Source organism: Ursus americanus, chromosome 29, assembly GCF_024610735.1.
Source record: "Ursus americanus isolate L20-20 chromosome 29, mUrsAme1.1.p, whole genome shotgun sequence".
Taxonomy (NCBI): Eukaryota; Metazoa; Chordata; class Mammalia; order Carnivora; family Ursidae; genus Ursus; species Ursus americanus.
Window position 1 is genome coordinate 31,365,099 of NC_142155.1, and position 16,550 is coordinate 31,381,648.

Sequence of the window (16,550 nt, forward strand, 5' to 3'; positions counted from 1 at the left end):
TATGGTGGCCACGTGACACAGTTTAGTAAGGGAAGGTATAGACTTTACAGGATCCCAAAGAAAAATATTGGAGTAAAAACATTATTGTAGGTTGAAGACAGCTTCTTAAAATGAAAATGGGCTGGCTTGGGAATTGAGAGTCCTGGCCTTCAGCACTAATTTGAATAGCTTTGGCGAATCACTTCTCTCTGAACCTCAGTTCCCTTATTTTTAAAATGAGGGGGTTTGAACAAGATGAACTTTAAGTCGCCCTCTAGCTAGGTTTTTATTTATTTTATTTATTTTTATTTATTTTTTAGAGAGAGCATGCACACACACACGGGGAGGGGCAGAGGGAGAGAGAGAGAATCTTTAGCAGGCTCCACACTCAGCACAGAGCCCAACGCGGGGCTCGATCTCACAACCCTGAGAACCAGACGCTCAACCGAGGCCACCCGGGCACCCCGACATGCCGTGGTCTTGTAGATGCCTGTGCATCTTTGCTGTTCAGTCAGCTGCCCTTCCCTGAGCGTTTGCTGTATGCGGACACTTGGTCAGTGGCTTCCTGCACGTGCCCTAGGGCCGGCTTCATGGGGCTCCACTGCTTCGATGCTAGAGGAATTGAAACCCGACTACGATGCTTGATGAAGAAAAGATGATAGACACTGAATCCGGTGTCTGAAAATAATGAAGCTAGCTATAATAATTGAAAGTCCTTCAGTGTCTTTTAAATGTGGTTCAGGATTTCCCACCTAGCTAAACACCTTACTTGATTATAACTGGAACCCCGCCAGCCTGAACCTCCTAGAATAAGATTCTCTAACTTTCATTTCCAGAAATACTTACTCAGATACATCAACCACGTAAGCATGTGTGCAGAGACCAAATCTCAATTGTCCAACTTGGTGGAAGAAAAGTTAGTGTTCAGATCCCATTAGGAATTTTCTTTTTCCATATTTATCTACGTCCTTTCTGTTTCTCATGTGTTGTGTGGGATGAGGCTGCCTAGCTGGAGAGCAGCAGAGAAGACGTACAGAAATGCATAGATGATCAAGGACTAGCCACATCATGGTGATGGTGGTCATTTGCCGTGACTAAAATGGTAGCATTTGTTCATTCCACGGAGGTTTCATTGTTCATTTACTATGTGTCAGAAATGCTCTAGGAGCTAGAAATTAAAATCTGAGAGATTCCTGATATAGTCCAAGATAGACATTAATGATACATCATTAGCATCAGAACTTTTTTTTAATAAACATATCAGTAACTGATATGTTCAAAATTCTCCCTTACTTCCCACTGCCCACTAGCATACGCTTATTGAATTGTGTATCGGGTACACTAAAAAGAAGGACAAAACTAAATAATGCATCCACGTACCAAAAAATACTTCTAAGTAGGGGCATCTGAGTGGTGCAGTCAGTTAAGCATCTGACTCTTGGTTTCGGCTCAGGTCATGATCTCAGGGTTGTGAGATCGAGCCCCGCGTCAGGCTCCATGCTCAGTGCGGACTCTGCTTAGGAGTCTCTCTCCCTCTCCCTCTGCCCCTCCCCCCTAAAACAAATAAATAAATCTTTTAGAAAAATACTTCTAAGTATATAAAAATATACCCAGTAATATACCCTTAAGGAAACATAATGTTTCAGATACATGCACAAGAGGATCCTTATGTGTGTGTGTGTGTGTGTGTGTGTGTGTCTTACATAATGTACGTATGTTCAAAAAGGATACTTGAACCTAATGGGTAAATAAAGAAGTCTGGGTTTATGTCAGCACATATGCATGTGTGTATGTGTGGGGTCAGGGGAGATTAGGAAGGAAAGAAGGGAGGAACAGAGTAGAAAAGAAATAAGGAAAAAAATAGTCAACGGTCTTAGAAGGAACCACAGGAGTTAGTAAATTTTACCTTAACTCCCACCACCCCATCTGTGTTTCCCGTGTTGAACAGCAGCTAGTGTACCGTTATTCATTCCATCAACAGATATATCATCGGAATTAAGTTGACCACTACCCAAATCAAACAAAATGAAGAACGAATAATTTCAGTGTAAAAAAATATAAAAATATCCAGACGTTAGTGGTACTTATGTACTCCAACTGTGATAAAGAAAACTTACTGAAAGTCCTTCAAAACAGAAAAAAAATTAAAATCTTAGGGAATTTTTTTCCTTTACTGGCCAGAATGTCATTCCAAGAAGTACCAGCCTGTCTCATTTCAAAATGCTTCCCTTGCCAAGGAAGCGGAAGCGGTCCTATTCTTTCCCACCGAACTATGGGTGAATTATAATTATCCTACCTCTTGTGGGACAATGAAGCAGCAGACATCTGCTGTACTGAATCAAAAACCCACGAATGAAACTCTACCAAACTGTGAATCATACCTGGACCCAGATGAAAGGTTTTGTGTTGTGTTTACCTTTTTCTTTATTTTCTTTCCAATTTAAAATATGGATTTGTTAGCTCTGGCTCCATGTTCTAACTGAGGGGAAATATATGGATTCCATTCATTGACTCCGATTTTAACATTGAAAATCCCCAGCTTTAAGGCAGTACGTAGGCAATAGTGATTAACAGTTTTTTCTATTTGATTTGTTATTATCCCCTTCACAGTTTTTCTTTAAAAGGATGGTACAATTAAGAAAATGTAGTACACAATCTAAGAAAGAAGATCCTTTAGCTTTTTTCACTATAATGACGATAACAGAGGAAAAGAAAATGGCATTTTAAACTTCACTTCCAAAAGACACAAGTTGCAAAACTACTGTTAACTTATCTTAATTTCAAGTTTCATGATATTTATGGTAGTACGAAACTGTTTACTTAAAGTCAGGAAAGGAAAATGGAATTTCAATTCTACAGTTTAGCCAAGAAGACATAGATAATGGTCTGCTTGCTCTGAAACATGGTTTGTGTGTCTTTTTATCTTTCAGAGAGCAGAAAGACAAACTCGAATTATGGATTCAGCCCAATATGCAGAATTCTGTGAAAGTCGACAATTAAGTTTCTGTAAGTAAATGTTTAATTTTGCTTCATTATATGTTTAAGAGATCACGTGTTACAGATACATGAAAGTATGACACAATCTCCATTCCTTAGAAATGGGTGAATTTAACATATATGTAGTTACAACTGTTAGAAACAGCCCCAGCATTGTTGGGAACTCTATAAAAGATTTTACCCCACTCTACTGTTTTGTAATTAGTAGTCTAAAGAGGTTTTAAAGGGTGCCAGTAAGACACAGCCATATTAATTATTCACATTACTTTTAGTCTGAAAAATTCCATTTTCTTTAACATTCTCATTTTATTTTCCAGGTTCTTCATCCTCTTGACACTAGTATTGCTGATTGTACTTGACCCATAATGGACTCTAGTAGCACAGTCATTTAAAAGCCCCTAATATTAATAAATAGCCAGCTTTCCATTTATTTATGCATACTCATATTACCACAAGCAAGCATATCAATAGTCTCTTCCATTTTTGTCTGTAACCTCCTACTGTGACAAACATTCAGTGTTAGCCAAATTCATCAGTCTGTGTTCTTGTAACACTAATAACCTAGTGATAAAATTAGTACTGTCCCATCATGGCACACAGGCTTACCAAAAGTCCATAAAGGCTCATGATAAATAGTGGGCTCAATTGTGTAGCAAACATCCTTACCGCAACAGTTCAATGGTGACTAAGCCTCTCAGGGGAAAGGTCAAAGAGTAAGTGTGATGAAAAGTCCAGTTAAAAATCTGACAGAGCAGCACATGACCCCGGTCTGAGGGATTATAGACACAATGGTGTCTTTAAACAGAAAAACCGTTCTGTGGTCATAATAACAATGTATTTGATTTGAAAAAAGAAAATGAGAGCTTCATTTATAGAGTATAAAGTGCAAATAAATGACACATTTCAAATAGTGCCCCATGTAAATGTCAGTAAAATATAGGAAAACATGTTTTGGAAGCTTTTTTTCCTAACTAAATATACTTTACAGTCTGACTAACAATTGGGCATCATACATCTGTGAAGCATTAAGTAAATGACACTTCAGATCATGGCAATTTCAGCAAATGAGAGGTTTTTGTATTGTAATTTTTAGGTTTAAAAATGGCATTCAAGTCTTTTATAAGTATAAATCTCCAGTTTATAAAGTAACATTTAGTACTATTGAACTATTTTTTAAAATCATATTTTAAATTTAATTCACTTAAAGGAACAGAAGTGCTGTTTTCACACTAAAGCATAGAGCCACCGAAGTGTCCTAATACATCTTGTGTTTGAAAAAATCACATTTTTAACAACTCAGTTTTTTGTTTATAACTTGGTAATAAACTGTAATAAATTAAAAATTAATACTTTCCTTTTCTATATAAAATAAGTATAGTTTAAACAGTATGTTATGCTTGCTTTTTTTAAAGAAGTGGGAGTGGGCATTTAAAAATATTTCTTTGTATGATGCCCATAGGTGCTTCATTATGAAACCCTAGTGGAAGAATGTTTCATATGCCAAAATGCTGTGGTTAGGAATGCTTAATCCAAGTGGGTCAGCAAATTCAGAACTAATACCCACAACTGGTCAGAATGTTAGGCACTTTTCATTTCTCCCCTTCTGATAAATTACCAGGATATAGGAATTGCGATCCAGCTGTATGTATCTTCTTAACTATTTGATCATAGCATCCACTGATTGGGACTACCAGTGCATTTAAAAATTTACAAATCTATGACTTTATAAACTGAAGGTAAGTTGTAGAATTGGGATACTGATCAAATTCACCAGTCTTTTGTTTTTATATTTATGTCATTTCCCTTAGCATCTTTTAAAATCTGATATTCGTATTCACAAAGATTAAATTTAGTTAAAAATTGGTAAATCTTTTTCCAAGCCTTTCCTTTCAGCCTTTTGTTTCATATGTGGATTTTGTATCAAATATATAGATTTTCTTTTTAGTCAATCTGAGAGTGTTTTTGTATTTTAGTTGATGGTTTTAATTTATGTGTGTTTAATTACTTCTACATTGGGTTTATATATGCTGTCTTTGTATTTTAAATTTACTGTGCCTTTTTTATTAGCTTTTCCTCCTTTTCATTGTTCTGTTGGATTAATTGGATTCTCTTCATTCCATTTTTCCTCAGCCAGTTTGTATAGCACATATTCTAGTTCTGTTATCTTAGTTGCTGTCCTTAATCCTGTTAATATGCATCCTTGACTTAAATGTTTTAAAGTTGGTAATTAGTAAACATGCCTTGTCATCCTAATTTTGTTTTTCCCAAAGCTCTGTAAGTGCTTAAAGCACTCATTTTTGTCTTAAAAATGCTTTCTTTTGCCCTCATACTTAAATGGTAGTTTAGTTGGGTAGGAAATTGTGGGCTAGTAGTTATTGGTTAAAACAGGATACCATTGTTTTTTAGCCTCTGTTGTTGGTAGGAACTTTCTGTCCACTTGTCCTGTATTTTCCCTGTGGGAGAAACTAAGAGAATGAAGATGTGACCCCCCAGCCCTCTGGTGTATGGGGAAATGAACAGGCTGGCAGTCAATGACTGGTCAATAAACATGTACAGAAGGAAAGAAAGAAGGCACCTGTACTATAAAAGACTCCAGGGAAAACCATGCCCTCTGGGAAAGACTATTTGCAATTAATCCAAATAGCAGTAATTTTGAAGAGATTGAAGTTGCGGAAGAAGTTCTTCAGGGTGGAATGAGCATTACAGAGGGCCCTAAGGGAAGGATCAGGAATGGAAAGACTGGTAAGAGGGATGAGGTAGAAATAGTGAGTGTGCAGGGATGTGAGAATGGGATACTGAGAGAAGCTTAGATTTTAGTAGCGGTCAATGATGAGAAAGAAAAAAACGTGAATGAGAATTAACTAATCTTAAATTTCCCATAGGAAGTGATTATGTAAAGTTGTTTTAATTCCAGCACAAGCTGAGAAACCAGATAGTGTCAGAAGGCTGATAATCTTAGGAACTTCTGACCTTTGTTAAGGATTCTTTTTTAGGGGCGCCTGGGTAGCGCAGTCGTTAAGCGTCTGCCTTCGGCTCAGGGCGTGATCCCGGCGTTCTGGGATCGAGTCCCACATCGGGCTCCTCCGCTGTGAGCCTGCTTCTTCCTCTCCCACTCCCCTGCTGTGCTCCCTCTCTCGCTGGCTGTCTCTCTGTCACATAAATAAATAAAATCTTTAAAAAAAAAAAAAAGGATTCTTTTTTAATTTTTGATTGATTTCGATGATTACACTTTCTCCTGATATATCGAGAAGAGCAGTAAAGGTAAAGGAACCCATTCATTCTGGTGCCCCCCCCCCACATCTAATGGAAGCAAACTGTCATGACTCGGAGTATCTGTGCGTCTTTTCCAGACCCAGCAATACCATGGGAAGTTCTGTCTCTGAAGCAGGCCTTCTGCAGGTGGCAGGGAATTATCTCAGGGAATGGTCACCCGTTGCTGGAATAGCAGTAACTCACAGTGGTTTTATGGGACCCTCTGTGTACCTTATCTGCTACAGAACAGTTGAGACCCTACCCTTTTATTAAAGTGTCTTTCATTCGTCCATTCATTCATTTTTTTTTTTCTGGAAATATACATTATGAGACCGCTGATGCCAGGCTGTATTCTAGGTGCTGGGGATACAGTGGGGATACATGGTCCTCCTCCCTACCTTCTCAGTGCTTAACATCTAGTGAAGAAGCTACCAATTCTGTTGCTTCAATGGACAGATCCTATGGAATACTAAGAACTATCCCTTCCCTCTCTTTCAAAATAATTCGTTTCGAGCATAGTCACAAAATACTTCGTTTCTCCATTCTTAACAACCTGTCAAAGGGAGAAGTGAATAAGGTACATTTTATTGATCTTGCCAAATTGCCGCCTGTTAACTTTGACTTCAGAAGTATTCCACAGATGTTAAACAAGTGTTTGTGAGCTAATGCAGCTGACTACTTAGATGGAATGTTGCATGTCAGAGAGTTTGTGGAAGATTGGTTACTTTAGGGAGATAGCTTTAAGGGGATTATCATAATTCTGCCACAGTTGACAGCTTTGGACATGCACTTCCATAGCAAGACTTCAAGTCTTCTGTGATTTATTGGGGAAAAAAAGTCTTCTGTACATGGAATCCATGAAGACCACATCTATAAGGATCGAGACATCACGCTTTGAGTGACTGTTAAGTGTTTTAATAGACCTGTGGGACCAGATTAACCGGAAGAATAATCAGTGGATTTTTTTTTAAGATTATTATGTTATAGATATGATAAAATCTTAACCATCAATCTCTTTCCTGTAGATTACTAGTTAGATTAGTAACATCTAATAAAGGCCCTACATCAGGTTAGAAATCTGCTTAGCACTGTGGCATTTTGGAGATATTTACCAGAAGGTTCCACGTGCACTTGGTACGTATGCAGAGAGACATGATGCATGGTGTTTCTAATGTGGTTCGAGAAATTATAAGCAGACATGAAAGGATAGCTGGTGATACAAGAGTTCAGTAAATGAGTAGTGTGGGGAAGTTCACGGTACAGGCAGGATTCATGTGAATGAGGAAGAGAGGTGGGATGGCATTCCATGGAGGGAAAGGAGAAGGGGTGAACAAAGAGAGGGCTAGACGCAAGGCCAGGTGGCATTTCAGTAGGCAATAATAGAAAGGTTGAAATCAGTCTGGAGGTTTTTGAGAGCCAGGCTTAGGAATTTGGACATCTTTGTAGGCAGGAAAACGTAACTGCAGGCCTAAGTTTTTTCTATCGTATTCTAAATATGGGACTTTGAACCTATTCTGGTAATAGACACATTTGGAAATGTATTGCAAATACAGTTTCTGTACGTTCTTTCTCCATCAAAGGTTCTTTCTTGCAGGAATTTCTTTCCACAAGAATAAGTTGATTACATCAAGAAACCCCTCTGACTATTGTTAAAACATGAGCTATGGCCAGTGGTAACTTATTCTGACACTGTGAGAAGTGCTGAATATTAAGTCATTTAGTATACCTCATTAGATAACACAGATACAAAATCAAGGACCCAATGCATAAGAAATTTCTTGGGGCTTAAATATCTCGACACTAATAATAAACTTCAAAAACATGGCGTTTTATTATGCATTATTTTTCAAATGCAATTTTCAAGAGACGTATTTTTCTTTTTGTAATAGTAATATGCAGTATTAAAAAACTTCAAAAACTAAATTTTCCATATTTGTTTTTTTGATGGCTAGCCAAAAAAGCCTCCAAATTTCGAGACTGGTTGGACTGCAGCAGTATGGAGATAAAACCCAATGTTGTGGCAATGGAAATTTTAGCATATTTAGCATATGAAACCGTGGCACAGGTAAGAATGCTAATGTCTGTATTAGCAGACCATACATGACTGCTTTCTTCTTTTTTTTTTTAAGATTTTATTTATTTATTTGTCAGAGAAAGGGGGGAGAGAGAGAAACAGGGCACAAGCAGGGGGAGCAGCAGGCAGAGGGAGAAGCAGGCTCCTGGCTGAGCAAGGAGCCTGATGTGGGGCTCCATCCCAGGACCCTGGGATCATGACTTGAGCTGAAGGCAGATGTTTAACCGCCTGAGCCACCCAGGCATCCCCCTTTCTTCTTATCCCTGTCCGTGATCAAAGTTCCTCCACCTGCTACTGTACCAGGAATGAGAATGGCCATGAGTTTTGTTTTGTTTTTTTTTTAAGATTTTATTTATTTATTTTGACAGAGAGAGACAGCCAGCGAGAGAGGGAACACAAGCAGGGGGAGTGGGAGAGGAAGAAGCAGGCTCCCAGCGGAGGAGCCCGATGTGGGACTCGATCCTGGAACGCCAGGATCACGCCCTGAGCCGAAGGCAGCCGCCTAACGACTGCGCTACCCAGGCGCCCCGGCCATGAGTTTTATCCTAGGACAATCTTATCATTTTCTGGGGTTTAGTTCAGTTATGTTTCTTTGTATCCTCAGCCCTGGCGGATGTTAGGTTAAAAATGACTGTTGCTTACAACTCGATCCTAACCAGAAATGGAGTCCCTGCATACTTTTTCTCAACATTGAATTCTCAGTACACATCTGCCTTGTTTAGAGATTATTTTTGAGCCTTGAAACGTACCTTTCTTGCTATGTACAGTCTACTGAGTGCTTGCCAAAACCCGAGTCTAGAATCACTGCTCTCTGACAGCTTCTCAAAGCATGGTCCCCTGTCCACAAGCATCAGCTTCTGCTTGCTTCTTGTTGAAAATGTAACCCAAAGCATACCTACCGAATTAGAATCTCGGTGTCTGGAGCACAGAAATCTGTATTTTAAAACACTTCCCTAGTGATTATTAAATAAAATTTGAGAAGCGTTCCCCTAGAAAGTCAGAATATATTGTTGATATTCATGGGTAGGTCTGCTTATCAATGAAAGCATATGCTCACATCCACTGTACAGATTTTTAGGCAAGCCGTATTTTCAATAACATTTGGAATGTATTGCTTTTAGTTTTGCCACATCGGTGACATTGGTGATTGATTATTTCCAGCCATGTGACTTTATTTTCATTACTCTGATCTTCTAGTTAGTGGACCTGGCTCTTCTCGTGAGGCAGGACATGGTAACCAAGGCAGGAGACCCCTTCAGCCATGCCATTTCTGCAACCTTCATTCAGTATCACAACTCTGCTGAGGTAAGAAGCAAAAGATCTGTCTTTGACGCCTCTATGGATTTTTCACATGTCTGGTGTTTCCATTAGTAGTTCTTGAAAAAGGTAAAGTAGGAACGTCTAGCCTTCAGTGAGGAACCTTAACATACTCAACATTCAAACAGATGTTTACTGAGCACCAACTATGTCCCAGGCTTTAACAATCCGCTTCATACAATTTTTTTTTCACCTATTTCTTAACTTATTTAGCTTCGCTAGCCCTTCAGTGGAAGAGGGGTAGTTGGAAAGCACGCCTCATTTCCTTGGGAGGTGAACAGCTGATTCGGGCAACTGAACAATGTTGAGAATAGCCCTTTATTTCTTTGTGCCTCAAAGATCAGAGAATCATTATTATCCTTGTCCTAATAACTCCTGACATTTATTAATCATTTTATTTCCTGGTTATTGACCCATCTCTAAACATGATTTAAAGAACCATGACTCCATTTATTCTCTGTGTCCACACTGGCCCTATCCAGTGAGGATCACATCCTTTCTGATTGTGTTTATGTTGCTGGGACCTCCAACTGGCGGGGGGGGGCGGGGACAGATAAAGTCGTCTTGCCAACTTTAAAGCATTGAGCAATAACTGCGTACCACTTACAGTATGAGAAAGACTCCCTGTGAACAGCATGTGCCTCCAGACTAGAAATGTAGTATCATCTATTGAATGAATTTGCTGATATTTGACCCTTTTCCCTGGCATAAGCAGCAATTTCATGTAATTCAATCCAATAACCGGAGAAAAGGCAGCAAGGAGGTTAGCTTAACATCTCCATGTGTAATTGTGAAGTGAGCTTTGGATCAAGCTGGGTGAAATGTATAGCCTGAAAATGTCTAAGCCCCTTTGAGAATCTGACAAAAACTATAAATCCTATCTCCATAAGCACATTCACAAATTTTGCATACAATTTCAGGGTATTCAGAGACCCTCCCAAATCATTCAATGGATCTAAGCCATCTGTGCACCCTGTGGACCCCAAGTTTAAGTATCTCTGCTCTAGGAAACTTAGAAAATATATAAAGATATACACCACCATATTTGATTTCAGGCCAAAAGTTTGACATCTTTTTGTGCCCCTTGGAGAATCAGATCGGCTTGGAATCTAAGTAGAAATTAAAATGTTTATGCCCGTTAAAAATCCATTTTTTTTTCCTTAGAAAAGATCATACATCATTATCAGTCATCATACTTTAAAAGTCCCTAAAGCTTACCCAGTTGATTAAACACTTTGTTTTCTTTATGTTACAAACCCAAATTACGATGTCAAAGAACACCCTTTAAAAATATCTTTGGTACATGTTCACTTTATGAATATGTGTATAAGTATGCTTTTCATTAACATCAGACAAATTTGTTGTAACATTTCTAATTGAAGAAATTTACAGTGAACATAACAAGCCTAGTTTTCCCTTAACATTCAAGGGATTGCTTGCACGGCTAGGAAAACTCTTTATTTCCCTTCTTTCTTGGTTCTCCAGGGTGGCCAAGCCGCCCTGGGCAACCGCTCAGCAACCACAGCTGCTGCTCCCAGCTACCCAGCAGTTAAGAAAAATGGCCTGTGTGTGCTGGGCTTCCCGGGCTCTCTGGGAGGCGGGAGCAGGAGTGTCGGAAAGCATCCCGACTAAATATGTTAGTAAAGCCTCAAGCGTTTCCCTGGCCTCCCAGACACCCCTCCTCCTGTGCGACTGGTGGTCAAAATGCACATTCAGAGGGCCTGGAAATCTTCCTGCCCTTTATTACCTGACGAAACACAGAATGGCCGCTCTAAAGTAGGAATCTTACTCATCAGCATTACAAACCAGCAACCAACATCAAGGGCCTGCTTTAAGGGCTTTACCAAACTGGGTACAAAGGGGGTCTCCAAAGACTGGTATGATCTGTATTCAGGGAGATAAAACATTCTGTAAAACAAACAAGGAAATAACGAACAAAAAGGCACACAATTTAAGATAGCATATATTTCCAAATGAGTGGCGTAGACCGGAAGTACAGACATAAAAACAAGCCTTGACTGCAAAGAACTTGAGAGAGGAGGCTGATGTTGAGGGAAGATAGGACTTTGATGAGATGGTAAAAGTGGGGAGAAAGCTCTAGGCTTCAGAGGCAGCTTAGGCATAGCTGTGAGGGAGAAATAAAACTCTGATTAAAATATTCAAGCAAAGGATTCATTGAGGAGGAGGAAGTCAGGTTAGAAAACTGAGCCTTAGGCTCTTAGAGTTAAGGAAGAGTTGAAGGTTTCTTGGCTGCTAAAGTGTGATGAGTTCAAATGGGTGTTTTAAGAAGATTCGAAGGAAGGTGCTACATACAACGGATTGGAACGGAAAGCTCTCAAGGCATAGAGTTAATACACAATACATTCTCTTTTAATGACTGTTATTTTTGAGTACTAAACGTATGTGGAACCAAGCTCATTAAGCTTGCGTTCTCAGATTGGCAGGTGTGATATTAATTGAAGTTAATTTTTGTTAAAGATTTATTTATTTATTTCAGACAGAGAAAGAGAGTGAGAACACATAGGGGAAGGGGCAGAGGGAAAGGGAAAGAAAGAATCCCAAGCAGACTCCACACTAGGCATGGAGCCCAAAGCGGGGCTCAATCCCAGGACCCTGAGATCACTAACTGAGCCAAACCAAGAGTCATACGCTTAACCAACTACACCACCCAGGTGCCCCAATTGAAGTTAATTTAAATTTTTTTTCTAATATATGGTTTATGCACAGGAAGCAGTGATCCCTAGGAGTTACCTTGTTTTTCCTAAAAATAACTCATGCCTAATTAGGCTTATTCCTTCTCGTTTGGTAATGTTCCTAGGCAGGCAAATCAAAGAAATATTTTTTTTAATTTCTTATTTTAAAATAATTTTTACATTTACAGAGCCATTGCAAAGATAGTACAGAGTTCCAGTACATTCTTCACTAGCTTCCCTTAAACTTGTTCATTTTTAACTTTAAATAAATAATACAGATCTCAACAGAACAACAGATATACTTTTGAAACCCATATGTGTGTTTCAACCAAACATTTTACAAAGTTTAGCATAATTTTTTAAATACAAACACATTACAGAGAAGTGTAGGCTAGCAGTATGGTTTAGTATAGTTGGTAGGATAAGGAAAATGTAGCTTAATAATACCGTATATGAAAAAGACTTACAGACTTTTATTGGCCTGTAAATTGCTTAGGAGCCAATATTGTGATGTTACTGATAAGAAACCCTTTTTTGTCTTGTTTGGTGTTTAGGCACCATCCTAGAGGATAGACATTGACTCAGTAGAGAATGTCTAAAGGAGAATAATGAGAGGGTGAAGGAACCTGAAAGCATGTCTCATACTAAGTGGTTGAAGGAATTTGAGGCAGTTTGACCTATAAAAGAAAAGAGGCTGAGAAAGGTAACAGTCCTCAAATATTTGAAGTGCATCCACGTGGAAGAGAATAGACTTGCAGTCATAGCCAAAGAAACCAGGTAGAAACGAGAGATATTATGAAAGAAGGAAGGAACTAAAAATGGAAGGGGCTGGAGGTTTCCACAGTGACCCTCTGGAGCTGAGCAGGAGTCACTGGTAGAAGGCTGGTCACGCTGATACAAGTACTGTCCGGATGGCGTCCACTTTGGGGGGGGGGGAGTTCGGAGGTGCCTTTTGAGACATATCAGTCAGACATGCTAACAAAACTTGTAGGTAGAAATCTCTGTATCTTGCAAAATCAGCAGAAGTTTTGGAGGCTGCATCTGAGAAATCCTGATTTTATCTAAATGATTAGACAGATTAAAAATTAGCATATTGAGACCAATGGGGGCAAGATGAGGCATCATTTCTGTGGACTGGATAATAAATGGTGTTTTGATATTTGTAAGCTTCAAGAAGTATTGAATTCAGGAGATAGTAAGCACAATTGAATGTTAGTAGAAGTCCTGGTCACTTGATTTCAAAGGCACATCTCTTTGGGCAGGGGTCTTGCATGAAGTCCTACCCGGAGTCCCCTGAGAACACGCCGCCTCCCACACCGACAGCCCCGTCGTCTGGCTCACAGCACTCAGGGAAATCCACCTCAGGATCGCTAGGGAACGGGAGTGCTGGACAAGACTCAGCGAAAACTAAGCAAAGGAAAAGAAAAAAGGTCAGCGATAAGGATTTTGTTTTTCTTTTTTCCTGTGCAGAGTGGATAAAGTTGTTGAGTTTGCTTCAGACATACGGAAAATGTGCTCTGTTTTTCTCATAATTCAGATTTTTAGAAACAGCCAATTTATGCTTAACCATACTTAATGACTTCTACTCAGACTTTTTTTTTTTTTAAGATTTTATTTATTTGACAGAGAGAGAGAGACAGCCAGCGAGAGAGGGAACACAAGCAGGGGGAGTGGGAGAGGAAGAAGCAGGCTCATAGCGGAGGAGCCCGATGTGGGGCTCGATCCCATAACGCCGGGATTACGCCCTGAGCCAAAGGCAGATGCTTAACAGCTGCACCACCCAGGCGCCCCTACTCAGACTTTTTTAATAGCTTTCTTCTGGATAAAGGAAGATATTGATTTATTTCTAATATTTCATTTAAAAAATTTTTCAAACATACAAAAATATTGAGAGAATTATAGACGTAACACATATATCTGCCGCCCAGATTCTACAGTGAACACTGTACTACATTTACTGTATTATTTATGTGTATTTACACTTATTATATCGATGCATCTAATTATTGTTTTGTCCATCTGTCAGTTCATCTTTTTTTTTTTTTTGCTACATTGCAAAGTAAGCACAGATGTTAGTACATTTCGTGGCTTGATACTTCATTATGTACAATTTGTTTATGATTCTTTTTTTTAAGGTAAAATTTATACACAGTGAACCAGTCAGTTGTTACGTATGCCATTTGACGAGTATTGACAAACATACAAACCTGTTGTTTCCTCAACCCTTCGCAAGATATAAAACATCATCAATTCAGGAGGTTCCTGCATGCCTCTTCCCAGTTAGTTCCTGCCACCACAGAGAGGCAATCATTGTCCTGATTTTTTCATCATAGATTAGTTTTTTCTGTCCTAGAAATCATATAAAGAAAATGTAGTATGTGTGCTCTTTTGAGTGAAATTCCTTTCACTCAGGATGTTTTTGAAATTTGTTTTTCAGTAGAAGTGTCATTTATTCCTCTTTATTGCTGAGTAATGTGCCGTTGTATGAATATATCAATGTATTTATTCTCATTTTGGTGGACACCTGGGCCGTTTCCAGTTTTTGAGGTACCATGAGTAAACATGTGAGTATTATTGTACAAGTCTTCATGGGCAAATGCCTTCGTTTCTCTTAGGTAAATAGCTAGGAATGAAATTACTGAGTCATAGAGTATGTGTGTGTTTGGTTTTTAAAGAAACTCCAAGCCTTTTTTTTCCCCAAAAGATGTTTGTGTCATTTTATACTTCCACCTGCAATATGGGAGAGTTCCCTTTGCTTCACGTGTTCGTCAACTCTTGGTGTTATCGTTGTTTTTATTTTTAACCATTCTAATGGATATTTAACAGTGATTCATTATACTTTGAGTTTGCATTTCCTTGAAATTTAATGTATTTATTGATGTGGTTGGATATAGTTCAACTATTTTGCTATTTGTTTTCTGCTTGTTCTATTTTTGATTCTCAGTTTTTCTTTCTTGTCGTATTTTAGGTTGTGTATTCTTTAAGAAATTCATATTAATTCATCTACCCATTTCTTAGTGATACCTTTTTGCATCATTTTTTCAGTGGTTATGCTAAGGATTGCAATATATCCTTAAATTTTCAGTGTATTTGGAGTTATTGCACTACTTACATAAAATGTGAGACTCTTATATTTATAAGACTGATGTACTTTACTCTTGTCCTCCCTTTATGCTATAGTTGTTATACATCTTACATCTTCATGTGTTGTAAACCATAATACTATTATGCCTTAAGCAATCAGATGTATTTCGATGAAACCAAGAGAAAAAATAGACTAACATTTACCATCCCCACTGTTCTTCATTTCTCTCTTTCTCTCTCTCTGTGTCTTTCTCTCTCTTTTTTATGCTCAGACTTCCTTCTGGTATTACTTTCCTATTTTGCTCTACTAAATTTGATTTTAGCATTTGTTATAGTGCAGCTTGGCCCGGTGATGGTTTCTCTTAGTTTTCATATTTCTGAAAATATCCTTTTCTTTCATTTTTAGAAGATATTTTCACTGGATATAGAATTCTGGGTTGGTAGTTGTATTTCAGTACTTTAATGATATCATTCCCCCGTTGTCTGGCATCCATTGTTTTGATCATGTCAGTAGTTTGTATTATTGTTTATTGTGTTATTTTTCTCTGGATGCTTTCAGGTTTGTATCTTTATTTTTGGTTTTCACAGTTTGGCCACGCTATCCGCAGACATGGTTTTCTTTGTATTTGTCTGGCTTAGGGTTCATTGAGCTTCTTAAATATTGGTTTATGTCTTTAACTGTTTGGGGGAAATTTTCAGCAATTACTTCTTCAGATATTTTTTCTGCTTCATTCACTGTCTCTCCTCGACTTCAAAGATTCCAAGGCACATTTGTTAGTTACTCTGCTATGGTTCCACAGGTACTTATTTAATTTCTCTTTCAGTCTTTTCTCTCTGCTCTTCAGATTCGATAACTTCTATTGATATTTCTTTATGTTCCAGACTCCTCTGTCAGCTCTAATCTGTTACACCCATCCAATAATTTTTTCTTTGTGATAATTTTATTTTATAGTTTTATAATTTCCACTTGATTTCTTTTTAGCTTTTGTTTGTCTGGTTTTTTTATTTGTCGTTTGTTACAGGTTTATTTTCTTTGATCTTCTTGAGCACAGTTATAATAGCTACTTTAAAATCCTTCTTTGATCAATAAATATCTGGATTATTTTAGTCTCCATTGAGTATAAGTCATGCTTTCTTTGAGACTTCGTTAGGCT

The 16,550-nt window shown here is 38.3% G+C and overlaps 1 protein-coding gene across 4 annotated transcripts in view; it reads left to right on the plus strand.

Moving 5' to 3' along the window:
• Window positions 1–16,550, plus strand: part of SUPT3H (SPT3 homolog, SAGA and STAGA complex component) — a 533,155-nt gene that overhangs the window by 403,008 nt on the left and 113,597 nt on the right. For all 4 annotated transcript variants that reach the window (XM_045801650.2, XM_087857062.1, XM_087857064.1 and 1 more), the window contains exons 7-10: window positions 2,910–2,985; window positions 8,181–8,293; window positions 9,500–9,607; window positions 13,575–13,742. In XM_045801650.2, coding sequence (XP_045657606.1) covers window positions 2,910–2,985; window positions 8,181–8,293; window positions 9,500–9,607; window positions 13,575–13,742 — 465 coding nt within the window. The remainder of the gene's footprint in view (window positions 1–2,909; window positions 2,986–8,180; window positions 8,294–9,499; window positions 9,608–13,574; window positions 13,743–16,550) is intronic.